The sequence below is a fragment of the Peromyscus leucopus genome, chromosome 9 (assembly GCF_004664715.2).
Source record: "Peromyscus leucopus breed LL Stock chromosome 9, UCI_PerLeu_2.1, whole genome shotgun sequence".
NCBI classification, from domain to species: domain Eukaryota; kingdom Metazoa; phylum Chordata; class Mammalia; order Rodentia; family Cricetidae; genus Peromyscus; species Peromyscus leucopus.
Genome location: NC_051070.1, coordinates 49,855,357 through 49,876,199, shown reverse-complemented (window position 1 = coordinate 49,876,199; position 20,843 = coordinate 49,855,357). Strand labels below are relative to the sequence as shown.

General features: G+C 43.4%; 1 protein-coding gene across 1 annotated transcript; it reads right to left on the bottom strand.

Moving 5' to 3' along the window:
- Positions 1–214: 214 nt before the first annotated feature.
- Nudt15 (nudix hydrolase 15) lies at positions 215–6,455 on the bottom strand. The gene is made up of 3 exons (XM_028877654.2): positions 6,292–6,455; positions 4,263–4,459; positions 215–884 (listed from the first exon to the last, which is right to left on the bottom strand). The coding sequence occupies exons 1-3, from the start codon at positions 6,444–6,446 to the stop codon at positions 724–726; spliced, it is 513 nt and encodes a 170-aa protein (XP_028733487.1). The 5' UTR covers positions 6,447–6,455; the 3' UTR covers positions 215–723.
- Positions 6,456–20,843: the final 14,388 nt, after the last annotated feature.

Genomic DNA, 20,843 nt, shown 5'->3' with positions numbered 1-20,843 from the left:
TTAGAGCTCTTCTCACAGCGAAACCTGACAATTTGCTGGGGGCAGGAGGTGAGGGGTGGGGGAGGCAACCAACCAACCAACCAACCTTTGGCCTTGGCGCCCTGCAAAGATCTTGAGGACTCCTGGGAGATCCCCACACACACTAGGAGACCCAGTGCTCCGCTCTGTGTAATCCCAACATATGAGGACACAAGATCTCAGGAGGAGAAAGTGGGAAATTCAGATGACTTGGCCTTTAATAGTGGGATCCAAGCTTAGTTGTCTCACATTCAGCCCTGATTCTCTGTCAGAAACCAGGAAAGTACAGCATACCACATGTCATGATCTCTCGAGTTACGCGGTCATTTAAAAATTCTTTTCAAGTAAGAGGAAAAAGGACATCAACAATCATGATGAATTTTGCAGTGAGCAAATTGCTTCCAAACTTGAACAGCCACATTTGAGTTGTGACCTCTATTTGAATGAGAACAGGAAGACAAATTCTGTGGCACTTGCCTCCATGCAGCCAACAACAGTAACTTACAGTAGTACAGATAATTAACCACAAGTTCCTTATCCATATTACTCAGTAACACAGCCCAGGAAGATTTTCTCAAGGGTTCGAGTTACTTTAGGAGACTGTGAATAAACCGGTGACCACGTGGCTTTGTAGATAAAATGGAGTTATCCTGAAACGCGGAATCTTCCATTTACTAAAGTTTGTTTGTTTGTTTTTTTTTTAAATCAAGGAATTGTCCTAGCTCCTTCGAGGTGCTCTCCTCTATACCCGTCCAGGTGGTTCAGGTCCTCTCTAAATGGGTCGTAGCCTTGCTCTTTTAAACAACGGAGAGCCCAGAAAAGCTGGTCTGATGGAGGAAATTCTTCCCAAGGAATCCACTCCCAACCTAGAAGAGACAGATGATCGGTGCACACAGATGGCAGAGAGCAATGAGCTTTCACTTGGTGAACTGACCTATACTATATATTCAGAAAAACATGAGCTGAATTTACAAGTGACCTAGCACTAATCAAAGCAGCAGTGATGTCTGGGGCTAGCTTGGCTGTGCAAATCAAATCTACGTTTTAATGTGAAATACTGGGCTGTTTTGTTTCTTTGTTTTGAGACAGGGTCTCAAGCACCAAAGCTGTTAGTCCATACCTGAACTCATGTGAGGTGCCTATTGTTCTCACAGATAAGAAAAGATATCTAACTTAGCCAAGGTCACAGAGAACTGTTAGGTCCAAAGTGAACTTCCAAAATGGCAGTGCCACTGACTATGTGCCACTTACAGTCTGGGCTCAGCTCAGGCTGGTCTCTGACCAGGGTACACAGAAGGATTGATTGCTGGTACATAAACAAAAACCTATGCTGTGGAAGAATCTTTGTACACTGTAAGTATGTATTACTCTCATTTGTTAATAAAGAGCCTACAGCGGGGCAGAAGAGATTGGGCAAGAGAGCCAGACTAGGATGCTGAGAAGAAGGGTGGAGTCTTGGGAGTCACAAGCCAGACTTGGAGCAAGCAGGACATATAGAAAATGAGGTAACAAGCCATGAGCCATGTGGTAGAACTTAGATAAGAAATACAATTTTTTAAGTTGTAAGAACTACTTAGTAACAAGCCTAAGTTGTTGGCCAATCATTTATAATTAATATTAAGTCTCTGTGTGGTTATTTGGGAGCTGGCTGGTGGTCCTAACAGAAAAATTCTGCCCAAAAGCCTAAAATCAGCGCTCCTTAAAAACTGGTTCTTAACCATCCTAATGCTGTGACCTTTTAATATAGTTTCTCATGTTGTGGTGACCCCCCAACCATAAAATTATTTTTATTGCTATTTTATAGCTGTACTTTTGCTATGAATCCTAATGTAAATACCTATGTTTCCTGATGGTTTTAGGTGACCCTCGTGAAAGGGTTGTTTGACCCCACAGGTTGAGAAATACTGCTTAAAAGCTTGTGAACAGGGCTTCTGTCTGTCAGGAAGATCCACTACTTCCCTTATCTGGCCCTACAGCTCCATGTGGGGCATCTAGTTCCACATTAAGACATATCAAAGTCCCCAAGCTAGCACCGTCCCTTCTCCTTCCCTGCAACATCCCCCAACTCTAAACTTCCAGGCTATTCCAGCTTACAGGCTCCCTCCCATCACCACCTGTTCTTTAAAACTGTCAAGGCTTTCCCACCTTTGCTGTTCTCTCTGTCCTCCCTCCTACCTCTGGAGATAGCCATGGCACCTTTCAATTTCTCCAAATAAGCCTTTCTTTCTACCAATGGAGTGATCCAGTTCAGTGGTTGCACTGCATCCTCAAAAGAATACAGTGTTAAGAACCATGGCGCAAACCCAGGCAGTCTGTATTTTATGTCCCTCAGGATCTACGTATTTTCACATCTCTACATTTGTCTCTGTCTGCGCTGCTATAACAGGACAGCTTGCACTAAGTGGCTTATACACCGACATTTATTTCACACAGTTCTGCAGGCTGGACAACTATGATCGAGATGCTGGCAAGGTATGATGTCTGGTAGTGGCCCGTGGCTCATGGGACAGCCGTACTCCCTCTGTATCCTCCTATGTAGGAAGTGGCAAGGCTCTCTCTGGGGTCTCTTTTTATGTGAGCACTACTCCCACTTGTAATGGGCTGTTACACTTGATACGCAGTGCTCCACACAGGCTCAGAATGAACAGTGGGTCCCAGCTGCTGCTGCTATTTTGGGAGGCGATGGAAACTTTAGGAGGTGTGGACTGTGTAGAGGAGGTCACTGGGGATATGCCTCAGACAGCTATACCTGGCGCTTCTCAAAAGGTTGCACCTTGCTGTGGAATATTCCTTTACACTGTGTGAATATATGTCGCTATGACTGGTTTAATAAACAAGCTGTATGGCCAGTAGCTGAACAAGATAAAGTTAGGAAGGAGAGCCAAACTGAGAATGATGGGATGAGGAAGGGCAGAGTCTGGAGTCCCTAGTCTGATGCAGAGGGAGCAGGAGATGAATGTGTCATGCTAATAAAGGTACCACCACGTGGCAGAGCATAAATAAGGAATATGGGTTAACTTAAAATGTAAGGGCTAATTAGTAATAGTCTGAGCTATTGGCTAAACATTTGTTGTAGTGATATATTGTGTTCCCCAATATATTATGCACCCTAATAAACTTATCTGGGGATCAAAGGACAAAGCCAGCTACTATATTAAACAGAGGTCAGGCAATGGTAACACATGCCTTTAATCCTAGCATTCTGGAGGCAGAGATCCATCTGGAACTCTGTGAGTTCAAGGTCACACTGGAAACAGAGCCAGGCAGTAGTGGTACACACTCTTAATCCCAGGAAGTAATGGTAGGAAGCAGAAAGGTATATAAGGCGTGAGGACCAGGAACTAGATGCTTTTAGCAGCAGTTCAACTGAGACCCTCAGGAGTGAGGACTCAGAGGCTTTCAGTCTGAGGGTTCATGGAAAAAGGATTGGCTGAGGAGTTGGTAAAGTGAGGTTGGCTGTGGCTTGCTTGTTCTACTCCTCTGAGCTCTCAGTTTTCACCCCAATATCTGGCTCCAGGTTTTGTTTTGTTTTAATAAGACCGTTTAGCAATCTGTGTTAAAATTTGTGATTCATCTTAAGCCTCAGAGTGGTTATTTGGGACCAGGCGGTCGGGACAGGAAGCTTCCACCTACAACACCTGGCCCTACTCAGAAGGCTGCCCTGGCCCTCCTCCCACTGCTTCTCCGCTGTGGGGTTGGGAGGTGAGAAGACCTCTACTATAGCTCCTCCTTGATAGTCCACCTCACAAAGGGCCCAGAAGCCACAAAGCCCAGGACCATGGGCTAAAACCTAGGAAATCAGAGCTAAGGAAATCTTCTTCCCTTTATGTTGTTACTGTTTTTTGTCACAGCAATGCAAAGGCTAAGCTTTGTCCTCATGACCTAACCATGTCCCAAACACACATCTTCTGCTACCATCACCTTGAGGATTAGAATTTCAACACGGGGGTTTTCGTTTTTTATTTTCTTGTCTTTTTTTGGAGACTGTATCTTGCTATGTAGCTCTAGCTAGCTTAGAACTTGCTACGTAGTCCAGGCTGGCCTCAAACTCACAGAGATCTGTCTGCCTCTGCCTCGCAAGTGCTAGGGTTAAAGGCCTGTGTCACCACTGCTAGCTCCAATACAGGAATTTTTGGAGGGGTGAAGACAGAAATCTGAGAATCCAATTCTCTTCACACAGCAACGGTATGCCTAATAATATAGTTCTTTGAAGAAAAACACATTATTATATATGATTCTCTTACTCTCATTTTTTTCAGGTTCCATATTTTTTGGCTCTGAATCATGAGCCATGTCCACCTCTCCTTTCATTAATATGGTGACATAATGGTAATTCTCCTTCTCAACAAAAGAATTGACCACGGAGGCAAAGCGCACGTTTTTCAGGTGTAGCGCAGCCTCTTCCCAGGTTTCCCTCTGAGCGCACTCTTCCCAGGTCTCACTGGAAAAAGAAACACAGCCTGGTCAGTATACACATAACAAGAGACTCTTGGCTGGAAGGCTGTAGTATAAAATAAAAGCAACAGTAATTAGTTTATGCTTTAAAATGATTAAAAAAAACCCCTCTGCCTTGACATCCTGCATATTCTATATTTAGTGAATCGAAGGCCTAAAGAGCCTTATATTGGACAAAAATCATCATTTAACCACTAGCATTAATATTCAGGCCTGGAGACAGACCTAGGCAGCTAAGTGACAGTTTAGTGTGCCTGGTAAGAAGCCAGGCTTTTAAGATAGCTGTACCCAAGCTGGAACATGAAGTTATACTTTCTATCTTAAATAGAAAAGGGAAACATTAAATTTCTCGTGGGGTTGTTGTTTCAAAAGTGCATTAAATGCCTTCACTAGGCTTCAGAATCTCAGTTGAAGCCTCAAAATTGAGGCCATTAGGCAACACAGGAAGCAAAGAGCTCATGAGGTTCAGGAGCTTGCTGCAGTAGGCCAGAACAGTGTGTTCCCAGGTCACACACAAGTACAGGCTACCCTCACGAGGAAAGACGCTGTGCACTTTCAGCCTGGTAGGAATGTTTCCCTTCCTTACGATGGAGAGCTAGCGAGAGGCACCTCCAATGACTCAGCCATGACACAATCGCCAACCCTCAGGAAGCTGAGGCAGGAGGTCTGTTGGAAGTCCAGGCCACCCTGGGCCACAGTGAGTTCCAGGCCAGCATGGACCAGAATAAGACTTTGTCTCAATAACAGATAAACAACAACGAAACTCCCAAACACAAAACCGAACAGGAAAAGAACCAGTCATTGACACACTGAGCTGCCGAACTTCACGAGGCTTGCCAAGTGCGCTGCCTCAGAGCAGGCGTCCTGGGGCAGAGCTCACAGGTAAATGTGACTGCACCGGAACACAGAGACTGGGAATTCCACAGTGTGAATTTGGAGTGAGGAGACCATCTGGCATAGGTCCCCGGGCTGAGATAGAAAAGGGCAGCCATGAACAAGCAGCATTCCCATCCTGGAATGCATGTTCCCTTTGGACCAAGCAGATGCCACAAGAGACTGCCGGGGTCTAGTGTGGTGGTGCACGCCTTACACCCCAGCACTCAGGAAGGAGCGACAGGCAGATCTCTGTGAGTTCCAGGCCAGCAGGGCTACATAGTGAGATCCCCGTCTCTTTAAAAAAAAAAAAATTAAATCTATTAGATAATATTTACAGATAATAGGAAGTCTAGGATTTCCTTTTAAACAGTCTAGAAAATCAAGCACAGTACATGCTGGATAGAAGGAGGAGACGCAGAGGGCGTGAGGATCCATCTTGCAAGTGTTTTATATTACTACACATTACCAAAGGAAACCACACTGGATCCTGAGGATTTAGATACTTTAATCTGCTATATTAGTCACACTCTAGTAAAACACACTTATGAGCACAGGGCCAGGGTTTCTTCGCGTTGTGTAGAAACTGACTTAGCTACTCTTCCCACTTTGTGGGTCACAGGGGAGAAGGCAACGCGGCCAGAAATGAAATAAATGGAAATCTCATGGGGCAAATGAAATCTCAGTTTTTCATAAGCATCCTCTTTCTCTGTAAGCACTAAGCAACACAGACACAGCCACCTGCAGCCAGGGGAGGACAGATGGAGGACAGAGGAGCCGAGGAGCTCGGCACAGCGCCCCCTCCCGGCGGGAACCCAGAAGATCCCGGAGCCGTAGGGGACACACGGAACGCAAGTGCGCGCTGACGCGCGTGACACGGACGCATTTGTCGTGGGACTGGTGCTACTCTCACAACTTCCGTCTTCCCGAGGTCGACCTGCTCACCCGAATTCCAAATGGCCCCCAGGAAGCTGGAAACTGCCGGCTCCAAACGACCCTTTCCTCTTCCCCAGAAGGACGCAGCGAGGATGCTCGCAGCTCACCACCACCACGCCGACCCCCACTCCGGGGCGCCGCCTCGGCTCCGCGTTGGCGGTCATAGCTCCTGGCTGCCCCGGAAGTGATGTTGCCTGCTCCACATCCGCTTCCAGGCTGTACGGGAGCCGGCTGGAGCCGGGAGATCGCTTCTGTTGAGTGTGGTCTGTCTCAGACCCCAGGTGTCTGCTGGTAGATGGGTCGAGTAGAAACAACCCATAAAAATAACTGATGTAAGAGTATTCAAACGTGATTCGGAGAAGTAAATAACACGAATAAATTCAGCTAGGACAAATTATGTATTTTAGAGAAAAACACTTACAGCAGATAAAAATATGCACCAATGTGCCGGGCAGCACTAGGGAGGCAGAGCCAGGCGGATCTCTGAGTTCCAGGCCAGCCTGGTCTACAGAGTGAGTTCCCGGGAAGGCGCAAAGAGAAACCCTGTCTCGAAGCCGCCCGCAGCCCCCTACCCCCATTCACCAATTAAAAGTGAAATTCGAAAGGAAAACCTCTTGGGGGAAATCAGCTGTAACTAAACAGATTTGACATTTTACATCTCTGGATGGGTGGGTTTATTTTAAAAGTATTAATTTGTTTCTACTAAAGTAATATGTGCATAATTTTAGAAACTCAGTGGTACAAAAACTCCCAACAAGAACACTGTCTCCTTTAGTCCGGCTTCCAGAGACAGGTTTAACTCTTCGAAGTGTTAGTTTTTATATTTGCACACATATTTCTAAGTGTATCATATTTTATATACTAAGTAATTCATTAGAAAATTACAATATCAACTAGGTATGCTTAGCAAAGTCCTAAGTTTCGTCAGTCAACGAATGTGCAAATGAATAAGACAATTTAAAAGAAGAGACAGGAATAATCACTATTTTGAAAAGTGTTGGATATCTCCATCAGGGAATTGCACATCAAAACTACTTTGAGAAACCACCTCATTCCCATCAGAATGGCTGTCATCAAGAGAGCTGACAACAAATGTTAGAGGGGTTGTGGAGAGAGGGGAACCCTTATTCACTGTTGGTGGGGGTGCAAACTAATACAGACATGATGGGGAAACTCAAAAAGTTAAATATAGACTTACTGTACAACCAAGCTGTTTCAGACCTGGATATATACCCAGAGAATTTCATACCCTATCATAGAGATATCTGTATCCCCGTTTTTATTGCTTCTTTGTGCTCTATAACAAAGGAATGGAACCACCCTAGTTTTCCATCAATAAATGAATAAATAATGAAAGTTTGGTACATATATAACATGGAATTCCATTCAACTCTAAAGAAAAATGAAATTTAAAAATTTGCAGAAAAAAAATGAGGACTTGGAATGTATAATGTTAAGCAAGGTCACACACTCTCAGAAAGAAAAAAAACACTGCCTGTTCTTCCTCATATGTGCACTGTAGCCTGTAATAGAAATGTATACATGTAAACAAATGTATATGGAGGCACAGTAAAACATATAGAAAGGGTAAATGTAAGGGTGACAAGGACTGAATGAAGAAGGTAAAGGACACTCAAGTTATAAAAGAGGAAATAAGTCTAATTGCTTTTCTGGTTATACTCTGTCATGATTTTTCAGGGTCTTGGTGATGGATAAGTACATTTGATGGTGAAAGTGTAAAATCCAGTGTGAAACTCCACAGCTTCAGAATTGCTACTCTTACAGTATAGAAGCTCATTGAGCTGTATACCCTGGGGTCTGGTTAATTAATGTTGGTGGGAATGCTTCTTAAGATGTCACAGATGTGTGAGATTTATACTGTGGTGCACTGAACACTGTAACATGTTAGAAAGACTCTTAACAGTGTTCAGTGCACCACAGTATAAATGTCACACATATAAATACCATAAGATCTAGAGGATGGGTGGGAGTGCCTGGAAATACTGTCCTCTGACTGTGACAGGACTGTTGCACTCATGTACTCACAACAGCTGTGGTTACCCACAGAAGACCTGTACAAGATGGGGCCTGTCAGTATTCTACCATGGATGAGGGAAAGGCTCCACCCCTTTCTGGGGAACTGTTGGAAGTTAATGGTTGCTAGAGGACGAGAAGGTCATTTTCCTCAATGGTATAACCATTGATAAATTGCCTGTGCTCCAATAAATAGCTTCCTCACCATTATCACAAGCAACTTGTGATAGTTAGTCTTAATGGTCAACTTAATGAGGTCTAGAATCACCTGGGAGTTGAGCCTCTGAGCATGCCTGTAGGGGTTACCTTGATTAGGTTGATTGAGGTAGGAATACCCATCTACTGTGGAAGCCACTATTCTCTAGGATAGGATCCTGGAATGTATAAGATGGAGTGAATGAGCTGGGCGCAAGCATTCATTTCGGATGACCCTTGGAAACACTGTAGTCAGTGAGAGACACAGACACTCACTACTATGTCTCAGAAAGACAGTCTCCACTGCAGAACACAAAAAGAAAACACTTCACTAAGGAAACAGATGAACAAAGGGAACTAAGAAGGAATTCATCATACCCAACATAGTAAACCAGCAAAACTCTATCACTTGTAACAGAGGAAAAAAAAACAAACCTAATTCAACAGCCTAGAAAACAACCAACATGAAGTAGAATTAGCAAAATGTTCTCAATAATAACCTAAATATAACTGTTCTTGGCACTCCAAATAAAGATGCAGACTGGTTACTTGAAAAAAAAAAAAGGATCCAAATCTCTGCTATTTCTAAGATATATTCTTTGCTGGCAGAGACACTTAGTCAATTCAGAAAGCAAGTGGATGCTGAAAAGAAGCTGACTTATCAATTCTGATAACTGATAAAGTGGCTTTTTTTTTTTTTTTTTTTTTTTTTTCGAGACAGGGTTTCTCTGTGTAGCTTTGTGCTTTCTGAACTCACTTGAGACAGCTGGCTCGAACTCACAGAGATCCGCCTGCCTCTGCCTTCCAAGTGCTGGGATTAAAGGCGTGTGCCACCACCGACCGGCGATAAAGTGCTTTTAAATTGAAATTATATAAAGAAGGTCATTGCATGCTAATGAAGGGACTAATTCATCAAGAATACACAATTGTAAATATGTATGCTAAATGGTAGGGATACTGATTTCATAAAACAAAGACAAACAAAGAAAAAAAGCAATCACTAAAGACTTTAAAGACAGGTCTTGATACTAATAGCACCAGTAATAACTAGTAATAATAGTTGACATCAACATCCTATCCTTCTCAGCAGATAGGTCATCCAGACTAAAAATAAATAAGGAAACCTCAGAGTTAGTCTGCACCAAAGACCAGATGAATTTAACAGATATCTACAGAATATTCCAGCTAGCACCTTCAAGACTTTTTACTCTTCCATGGAGCTTTCTCTAAAACAGCACAGTTTAGCCTATGAAGCAAATGCTTACTAATGCAGAAAAGCCCCTTGAGACAGTTTCTTGCATCTGGACACAGCATAGGGAAATAAAATGAGAAATCAATAACAACAAAACAAAACAAAAAATAAACAACAACAACAACAAACCCAGAAAGTTTGAAACCATTTGGGGATTGAACAATACACTCTTTTCAAAATTCAAGTTTTATTTATTTTTATTTTTATTTTTTCTCTGTGTGAATATTTTGCCTCTATGTATGTATGGGCATTACATGTGTGCTGGTGACCACAGAGGACAGAAGAGGGCATCAGATCCCCTGGAACTGGAGTTATCAGCAATTGAGAGCCACTGTATAGGTGCTGAACCTCGAGCTGTCTCTCCAGCTCCACACAATATACTCCGGAATGACCCATGAGATCTTTAAAGAATCAAGGGGGCTATTGAAAAAAATCCCAGAATCAAATGAAATGAAATGAAAACTTACTAGTACCTCGGAGACACAGCCAAGGCAATTAGGAGAGAAAATTATACATATTCATGTTTTTTGTTTTGTTTTAAACTAATCAGGCCTGGGAAGATGCCTCTCTGGATAGAATTTCTTGTGCTCAGGCCTGATGATTTCAGTTTGATCCCTGGATCCCACAAAGCGGCAGAAGCAATCCAACTCCTGAGTGTTGACCTTTGGCCTCCACACGCATGCCATGTCATACTCATGTCTATAACACACACACACACACACACACACACACACACACACACACACACAGAGAGAGAGAGAGAGAGAGAGAGAGAGAGAGAGAGAGAGAGAGAGAGAGAGAGATCACAAATAAATAATCTAATCATGTAACTCAGGTTTTAGAAAGAATAATCAAAACTTCAAAGCAGCAGATAAAGTCATAAACTGCCCAGGCTCTGGTGGCACATGCCTCTAATCCCAGAACTGGGGAGGCAGAGGCAGGCGGTCGATCTCCAAGTTCGAGGCCAGCCTGGTCTACAGAGTTGAGTTTCAGGACAGCCAGGGCTGTTACACAGAGAAACCCTATCTCAAAAAAATAAAATATAATAAATAAACAAATAAATAAAATTTTAAAAAGTTTAAAAGGGAGGACATAAACTGGGATAGAAATTAATAAAATGAAAACTAAAACAAAACACAATATAAAGAATCGAAAGCCGGGTGGTGCGGCGGCAGCGGCAGCGGCGGCGGCGGCGCGGCAGCGGCGGCGGGGCGGGGGGCGGCGCACGCCTTTAATCCCAGCACTCGGGAGGCAGAGCAGGCGGATCTCTGTGAGTTCGAGGCCAGCCTGGGCTACCAAGTGAGTTCCAGGAAAGGCGCAAAGCTACACAGAGAAACCCTGTCTCGAAAAACCAAAAAAAAAAAAAAAAAAAAAAGAATCGAAACAACTTCAACACATTCTTTTTTTTTTTTTTTTTTTTTTTTTTCAAGACAGGGTTTCTCTGTGTAGCTTTATGCCTTTCCAGGCTGGCCTTGAACTCACGGAGATGTGCCTGCCTCTGCCTGGATTAAAAGCATTGCCACCATTGCCCGCCTCTTCAACCCATTCTTAACAAGCAATGAGACTGATGCAGTCATAGTTTCCAAACTATGAGACTCCTAGGACTGGGTGCACTCTGCTTAGATCTACCAAATCTGTAAGGAATAGCTAACGCTAATGCCCTGAAGCATTCCACATGGTAGAAAGGAAAGAATAATACTACACTTATCCTATGTAGTCAGTGTTGCTATGACAACAAATCCAGGCAAAGGCAAGGTCATATGGTCATTCTATTTTGAGCTTTTGAGGAACCTCCATACGGATTCCCAGGGAGACTGCGGCAGTTTTCATTCTCACTGGCAATGTGTAAGCATTCCTGTTTCCCCACATCCCTGCTGGTATTTTGTCATTGGATTTCTTGAAGATAGTGTCTGACCAGGGTGAGACAGAATCTCAAAACAATTTTAATTCACATTTTCCTGGTGGCTAATAATGTTGGAACACTTTTTCAAGTAGTTATTGCCATTCACCTTTATTCGTTTTAGGACTATTCTGGTCATTAGAATGGTCTGTTTCTCTCCCCACGATCTTGAATGCTGACATTAACCCTTAACAAGAGCCAGAACAATGTCTGTCAAATCCAGGTCTCTGCTCTCTCCCTCATCCTTAAATCTGGCAAACTCTTGTAGTGATCGAGCAAAGGGAAGAGCTAGTGCTTGGTGTTGTGTAATAAAGTAAAATAGCGCCTGTTGACACGTGCGTGCCCTTACCATCTGCTCAGAACCATTGCTTCTATGGGCTTGTGCTGTCTCCACCTGCTCATCCTCTGGGCTGTCTGCACAGCCCTAAGGACATTGTACACCCACTTTTCCGGGCTTCCCCAGCCCTTCTGTAGTAGGTATGGACACTGGGACTAAAAGTTGCTTCCAACTAGAGAATGCAACAGTCTGTAACTGTCCTGGAAGAAATGATGATGATGCACTCGTGTACATGTGTGGACAATGTCCATCTTCCGTCTTGCTAAGGCTAGCTCTCTCTTGCTTCTGCTGCTGAACTGTGTGCTCCAGGTTAGCTTCCCTGTGAACTTCTGGACAGTTCTTCTATCTCTATCTCCCATCTTGCTATAGGACTCCTGAGGTCACAAACTTATGCTACCATATGCAGCTACCACATGGGTGCTGGAGATGGAATTTGTGCCACCAGACTTGTGCAACTAGTGCTTTTCCTGACTGAGCCTTCTCCCCTGAAAGAATAAAGATTTTCTAAAGAGACACGGACACCCCTTCCTTTGGCTATCAAACTATTAAATAACTAAACCCAAGGAATTGGAACTTCCTTTGGAATCTCATGCCAGAAGGAAAAGAAATAGCCCTAGAGCCAACCAGAGCAGGAACTTGTCTCCTGGAAAGAGGTCACACAGTTCTGACAATTGTTCAGACCATCTTACAGAAGAGACTGGAGCCCAGACAGTGATGAGTGGGACCACAACTTAACCAGGGTTGCTTTGGGCATTTCTTTGCCCTCTGTTTAAACCTAAGCCTCATGTCTGGAGCCTGAAGATGAACTTGGACCTCTTCATTCCTCTTCTCAGTGTGTCCACATTGAATACATCTTTTTTTTTTCTGCTCTTCACTGTTGTACTTGGTTTCTTGTTCTTCCCTACACACAAGGGATTTTGTGACCTTGGCTGCCCATCCAATGCTCCTTGTTCTAGATTCTCAAATCTCTGTAGGGTAGCTCACCCTTTGTCCTGGATACAACAGCCCCTGGGAAAACACAACACACAGCGCCTTCTCAAGGGACTATCACCAAATATCTTGTTTCCTTCCGTATTCTCCTCTCACTGTCCACTCTAGAGGTCGGAAAATGGGAACAGTGAGCCCAAGGCAGAAGGGTAAATGTATTATCAGACCAGAACTGGCACAAAGGTTTCAGTAAAGAATGTATGCTGTGGACAGAAACACAGAGGGTGGAGAGGGGAAGGGAGAGAGGGAGAGTATGAATTGCTTCTTTGAGGGGCAATGGGATCCTATTAGAATAGCGAATTTAACTAGTCATATCATGTGGGCCATTTGTGTGAGGGCAGATTTTAGTAGATAAGAGGTGCCCAACTGTCTACATTGTTAGATAGTAAATTATTTATACCATTGTCGGTTCTGAGACTGGTCCTTTAAGGTAAGATGTCAGGGGTTCATCAGAAATTAGCCTACGTTTGTTTAAATTCTGGAACTTCTTTGGAGTTGAAAAGGGATGTTAGGGGGCTGGTTAGCATTGCTGACCTGTTATGAGGTCATAGTATCATCAGGCAAATGGCTCAAGCCATATCTGGGGAGGGGAAAGACAGTGATTATTGTAAGAGGTTAAAGACTGGACTGTGGGACATTCTTGGAGGCTGACAGGTCCTCGGTGGGAGACAGGTGCTGGAGTTGATGGTTGCTGTCCCCGGAGAGTAACATTTGGACCTTATACCCTCTAATCACAACCCATAAAATAACAATTGTAACAGAAGGTTAAGCAAGCAGGGGCCAGAGATACAGAGATGTACTTTTAAAAAGCAAGAAAGGGTCTGTAGGAGCTAATCAGTCTTCTAGACCCAACTTGACGGGATGTCTAGGAGCCGTCCCACCCAGAGCTGCAGTAAACTTTGATTTAGGTTCTTGGGGTTTGGGGTTATTTGAGATATTTTTTCTTTCCACCTTTCCATGAGTCCTGATCTAGCAGCACAGATGTCACTAAAGGAACTCGTGTGCCTCCTGCTCCTGCATTCAGGCTGTCTGGGAACCTGCAGTATTAGAAGGTTGCTCCTGCTAAGGAGCTAGGACTGTGTTGTTGTGCCTCTATAGATGTCGCTGTGACCTTCCAGACGTTGTGCAAGAGAGATATTTCTGATATTCCCATAAGTCAAAGGAGTCCTCTGAGACTAGCCTCGCCTAATGATGCCTATTGCAACCACAGGTTGTTTGCGGCTAGCACTCCAAAACGGGAATTTCAGACAATCCTGGAACTTTTGTTTTGTGACGTGGAGGGCTTGGAGGTAAGAGTGCCTTTTTTAGAAAGGATCCCAAACTGCGAAGATGCCAGAAGATGGGAAATCTGGACATCCAGCCTGGCAGTCCTATCCCTTGTTTGCAAAGACTAAAAGTTGGAGCCACATAGAAAGTTGCGGCATGCCCTCATAAGGTTACTAATCCAGTCATAAAAAGTGGCCTGTCAATAGGCTGCTGAAGTCGGCAGTAATAGAAGGGTCTGAAGGGCCTCATGGATTGAATCCTTCCGGCCTCATACCGGGAAAGTATTCAGCTATGCACAGAGGTTGCTTGAAGGTGGGGGAGTTGTGAGGGATTTGGTAAGCCAGGTTTTGAGAGACCAGAGATGAAAGGGAAAAGTGAGGTCCCACTGAACGACAAAAGTCATATTCATCGGAATGCCAGTGGCCGCTCCCGGTGCTTAGTAGTTATGCGAGTGCTGTTTGAAGGCAAAAAGGAGGACTGGGGAGATGCTCAGTGGGAAAAAAAAATCTTGCTTTGCAGACATTAACATTGATACCCTGCTGTCACTGCTCTAGAGGCAGTGGGACCTGGGAATGGAGCCCATAGATGAGGTGGACTCAAGTCTCCTGCCATAGCCAACTGTATTCAGAGCGTCAATTTATACTCTGAGGGTTAAGAAGAGTCACATAAGTAAAGGGTACAGTCACAAGGACAAGCTGCATGTGACTGGCAAGCTGCAGATGGCAAAAACATGTTTTTCTGTAGAGGCGTAAAACATCGGATTACGTAACAGCAGCAGGCAGTAGTGAGTACATTACACCTGGGAGGAGCATGAACTACATCCCAAGAACAATTCCTTTTTTTAGAAACTGAGGTCATAAGACTCGCCTTGTTTTCTCACAGTCACTCAGACTTCTCACAGGACTCCATTCTTGGGTTGTGTTCCGACACCTCACGGTGGTGGCTTGTACAAGAATGGCCCCCATAGGCTCATATATTCGAGTGCTTTAGTCACTGGGGAATGAAACTCTTTGAAAGGATTAGAAGGATTAGGAGGTATTGTGGGATTCCAATAAGGAGAATCCTTGTTGGAGGAAGTGTATCACTAGGGGTGGGCTTTGAGGTTTCAAAAGCCAATGCCAGACACACACACACACACACACACACACACACACACACACACACACACTCCCCACCTGCCCCCTGCCTGTGGATCAGGATGTAGCTCTCAGCTACTGCTCCAGTGCCATAAATACCACCCATGCTCCCTGCCGGGATGATCATGGACTAAGCCTCTGAAACTGCAAGTCCCCAGTTAAATGCTTTCCTTTATAGGAGTTGCCTTGGTCATGGTATCTCTTCACAGCTATAAGCAGTAACTAAGACACCCAACATAGGTTTTCTTAATGACTGACATTCAGGTGGAGTAGAATATGAATCTCAATGTACTTTTGATTTGCATTTTTCTGATAGTTTGTGAAACTGAATGTTAATTTTAATATGTATATTGAACACTTGTGTTTCTTTTTTAAGAACTATCTGCTTATTTTACCAGCCCTCTTTCTGATTGGATTGCTCCATTTCTTATTGTTTAGTTTTGAATTCCCTATATAGACTAGATACTAATCACCTGTCAGAGATATGCCTAGGAAAGAGGGTGGAGGTGTAGAAGTGACCTAAGACCCTTCAAGAAGCCCGGGAGATTGTGGATGGATCCCAGACATTGGACATTTTGTTATTTACACTGTTTGGGAGTTTGGCTTTTCTTTGATCTGATTGTGACTGTGCCCTGGTTCTTCCCTCTTGAAGTAAGAAAGTATTTAACTTAATTTTGATTTTTACAGGAGCCCACAGTAGAGATTTTGAACTTTTAAAAAAGATTTTGAATTTTTTAAAGAGACCGAAAAAAGGGACTAAATTTTTAGTGTCTTCAAATTTGTAATGACTGTGGGACTTTTAAAGTTATTTATGTTTTTAATGTGAGATCTTGATGGTGGATGAGAAAGGAAATGTTTTGGCTTAACAGTGATATGTTTGTATGTCAAGTTGACAAGGGATCAATTGTACTGTATCATTTTATGTCAACCTGACACAGCTAAAGTCATCTGAGAGGAGGGAACCTCAATTAAGAAAATGCCTCCATAAGACCAGGCTGTAGGCAAGCCTATAGGGCAGTGGTTCTCAACCTTCTTAGTCCTGTGACTATTTAATACAGTTCTTCATGTTGTGGTGACCCCCAACCACAAAATTATTTTTGTTGCTACTTCATAACGGTAGTTTTGCTACTATTATGAACTGTAATGTAAATATCTGATATGCAGGATATCTGATATATGACCCCTGTGAAAGGGCCATGCTACTCCGGAAGGGGTTGAGAGCCCCAGATTGGAAACCACTGATGTAGGGCATTTTCTTAATTAGTTATTGATGTGGGAGGCCCTAGCCCATTTGTGGGTTGTGCCTTCCCTGGGCTAGAGGCTGAGAAATGCCATGATGAGCAAGGCAGTAAACAGCATCCCTTCATGGCCTCCACATCAGCTCCTGCCTCCAGGTTCCTGCCCTGCTTGAGTTCTTGTCCTGACTTCCTTTGGTGAAGAAGAGTGATATGGAAGTGTGAGCCAAACAAACCCTTTCCTCCCCAACTTGCTTTTCAGTCATATGTTTCATTGCAGCAATCAAAACCCTAAGACTAGTTGTGACAATTGCTGTGATTGCTGTGACAATCCTGACCTTGTTGTTTGAGGGAGGATTGGGGGAGGACTTCGGAATTTTCAAGAAAAGCCACTGAGTGTTGAGAGCTCAGTGAGCTGTTCTGTAGTGAGCTTGGAAGATAAGAACGTTGAGGGCAGTGCAGAAGACGGAGGCCTGGCTTGTGAAGTTTCAGAGGGAAGTTTAAAGACTCTTTTGGGCCTTAAGATTCTGTGGTTCTGGTTAGCTGAGGCTGAAGAATCAGTTGTGATTAACAAGCTATCAGAACTACTAAAGTGAAACCTCTCAATGCTGGTCAGCTGGAGCTAAGAAATTAGCAGTCATTGAGAGCAGCATTGTGGAGGTGAAATCTTTGGGGAAGTGTTTCCTGAGAGTCAGCACACAGGAGCTGTGTTCCAGACATGGACAAGATTGTATCTTACACTGGGAGTTGAACTTGGTAGTTTAAGTCAACCAAGTGGTACTGGTTTTAAAGGCATGAAAGGGTCATGGAGAGGAGCTAAGGCTTAGCACTGTGATACACCAGGAGAGATCACTGGTGAAGGTGCAGTCTCAGTGGCAGTTGAAGACCCAGGACTGAAGGGTCATGCCGAGAAGTTGAGGCTTGGCACCATGAGGAGAGCCTTTTCACCTGTTGGTGAAAGTGCAGCAGAAGACATCAGCATTTTGGAGATGCCAGTACCATGAGACCAAGGACAGCAGCAGAGGGGAGTGAAGCCTGTGGAGAATTGCAGAATTTCAGGCCTTCTGGGACTTTGATCCATTTGGAGTTGGTCTTTGTATGTGGTCAGAGGTTGGGACCTAGTTTCATTGTTTTCCATGGCTATCTAGTTTTGCCATCAGTATTTGTTGAAGAGGCTTTCTCTTCTCCAACACATATTTTTTGGCATCTTAACAAAATCAGGTGGCTGTAGAAGTGTGTGTTTCCATTTTTTGTTATTTTCCATTGACCTACATATCTGTTTTGTGCTAAAAAAAAAAATTCTCCTTTTGTTATTATGACTTTTATGGTATATCTGGAAACCAGATACAGCAATACCTTTAGTGTTATTCTTTTTGTTCTGGATTGCTGTGGCTATCTAAGGTCTTTTTTAATCCTATGTAATTTTGAGGTGTTTTGGTTTTGTTGTTGTTGTTTTGTTTTGAGACAAGTTTCTCTGTGTAGGCTTGGCTGTCCTGGAACTTACTCTGTAGAGCAGGCTACCTTCAAACTCAGAGATCCACCTGCCTCTACCTCACTGGGATTAAAGGTGTATGTCACCAATGCCCAGCTCTATATGATTTTTTTTTAAAAAAAATAATTTTTGAGATTGTAACTTGATTACAGAATTTCTCCCTTCTCTTTCTTCCTTCCGAATCCTCCTATATGCTCCTCTCTGCTGTCCTTCAAATTCGTGCCTCATTTTTTTTTTTACTAATTGTTAATTACATGCATATATGCATTCACACACACACACATATTTCTAAATTTAGCCTATTCAGTCAGTATAATGCTACCTGTATTATGTTTCAGGGATGGCCATTTGGCACTGGACAGCCAGCTGGTGTGCTGTTTCTTGGAGAAGTCCACCTCTCCTGCTCCCAGCTTTCCTCAGTTGCCTGGAGCTCTTGGTATAGGGTGGAGGCCTTGTGGGCGTTTCCTCGTCCAGTGTGGCACATCCATTGGTGTCCTCCTTGTTTAGCTCATTTTTAGGCAGTCATGTTGGAGAGGCTTTATTGGTGAGCTTCTGAAGTTGCTAAGAGACACAGACTCACAGCAGACTCCCCGATTCTACTTGAATTTTAGGATTGTTTTTCTGTGTTAGGGTAAGAACAACACTGGAAATTTTGCTGGAGATTTCATTGGAGATTGAAGACTAGACTTAGTAGTGTAGCCATTTTCGTAATATTAATTCTCCCAACCCCTGAGCCTGGGAGGTCTTTCTCTCCTTTAGTTAGGTTCATTCTAAGATATTTTATTTTTGTGTTATGTGGTTGTCAGTTGTGAGTGTGATGGCTTCCCTGGTTTCTCCCTCAGCACATCGGTTAATGATGTGTAAGAAAGCTCCTGATTTGTATATTCTAATTTTGTATCCTCTCACTTTGCTAAAGTGTCTATCAGTTCTAAGTGTTTTCTGGGTGTTTCTACTGCTGTGGTGAAACACTATGACCAAAAGCAAATTGGGGATAAAAGGGTTTATTTCACTTCCACACTGCAGTCTATCATTGAAGGAAGTCAGGACAGGAACTCAAGCAGGGTAGGAACCTGGAGGCAGGAGCTGATGCAGAGACCATGGAGGGGTGCTGCTTACTCACTTGCTTCCCATGGCTTGCTCAGCCTGCTTTCTTACAGAAGCCAGGACCACCAGCTCAGAGGTGGAACCACCCACAATGGTCTGGAGCCTCCCCATCAATCACTAATAAGAAAATGCCTTACAGCTCAGTCTAATGGAGGCATTTTCTCAATGGGGGTTCCCTCCTCTAGGATGGCTCTAGTCTGTGTCAAATTGACATAAAACTAATAAAATTAGATAGCACACTGATGGAGGTTTTTTTTTTCTTTTATCTCATATATACAATCAAATCTTAAAATAAGGATGTTTTAACATTTGCCTTTCTTTTTTGTATCCATTTTTAAAATATCAATCTCTTTACTATGTATTCTTGTTTTTTTTAAGTATAGTACTATTTTGGTAGGTTCTTTTCTGGTCTTGCCTATTTGATGATCTAAGTGTATCCTGTACCTAGGCAGGCATCTCTTTGCCTAGATTTGGGAAATTTTCTGCGATTACTTTATTTACATTTTTCTTCAAAAAAAATTTTAATAGTCAGATGGTGGTGGTGCACACCTTTAATCCCAGCACTTGGGACGCAGAGGCAGGAGGATCTCCAAGGTCTAGGCCAGCCTGGCCTACAAAGTGAGTTTCAGGACAACCAGAGAAACCCTGTCTTGAAAAACAAAACAAAACCTAATTTTTAATCTTATCTTATGTCTATGGGTGTTTTGCCTGCATGTATGTACCATGTGTGTGCCTAGTGCCTCCAGAGGCCAGAAGAGGACACTGGATCCCCTGGAACTGAAAGTTAACTGACAGTTGTGAGCTGCCATGTGGGTACTGGAATTAAATACAGGTCCTCTGGAAGAGCAGCCAGTGCTCTTAACCATTGAGCTATCTCTCCAGGCCCTAAACTTTTTTTTTTTTAACTGCCATTAGCATTAAATTCTTCTATGCTCATGATTGGTAGCATTAATCTTTTTATAGGTCTTGAAAGTTTTCTTCATAATCTAAAAAAATAAACCTTTTCTCTTTTAGAAACACATTATTTTGGCCAGGTATGGTGGTGCATACCTCAGCACTTATGAGGCAGAGGCAAGCCAGGCTCCGTGAATTTGAAGCCAACCTGGTCTACATACCAAGTTCCAGGATAGCCAGGACTACATCATTAGATCTTGCCTCAAATTAGTAAAATAATATCATTTTATCTTATGTGTACGAGTGTTTTGCCTGCAGGTATGTTGGTGCCCATGTCTATGCTTGGTGCCTAATGAGGCCGGAAGAGGCACAAGCTCCCCTGGAACTGGAGTTACAAAGAGTCGTGAGCTGCCCTGTGGATGCTGAGAATGGAACCCGGGTCCTCTAGAAGAGCAGCCAGTGCTCCTGACCCGGCGCCATCTCTCTGGCCTCTCTTCACACTTCCTTATTAATTTACTATCATCCTTGTTGTAGTGATGCATTTCCTCTGCCTTGTCTTCGAGGCCTGGTACTCTGTCCTCTTCTTGATTCCATCTGTAGGGGAGGCTGTCCGTTGGAGTTTTTATTTGAATTATTGAAATTTTCATTTCCAACATGTAGTTTGGTTCTTTTCCCCCGTATTTCTATTTATTGAATTCCACTTTTATAGCCTTTATTGACTTGCTTCTT

Bases quoted from the DNA above. Each gene is read 5' to 3' on its own strand.
- Nudt15 (XM_028877654.2), bottom strand. From the start codon at position 6,446: ATGACCGCCAACGCGGAGCCGAGGCGGCGCCCCGGAGTGGGGGTCGGC. The intron at 4,460-6,291 runs GTGAGCAGGTCG...TTCTTTTTCCAG, and splicing joins GGGGGCCATTTGGAATTCGG to TGAGACCTGGGAAGAGTGCG. The intron at 885-4,262 runs GTAAGAGAATCA...TGTCTCTTCTAG, and splicing joins GGAACCTGAAAAAAATGAGA to GTTGGGAGTGGATTCCTTGG.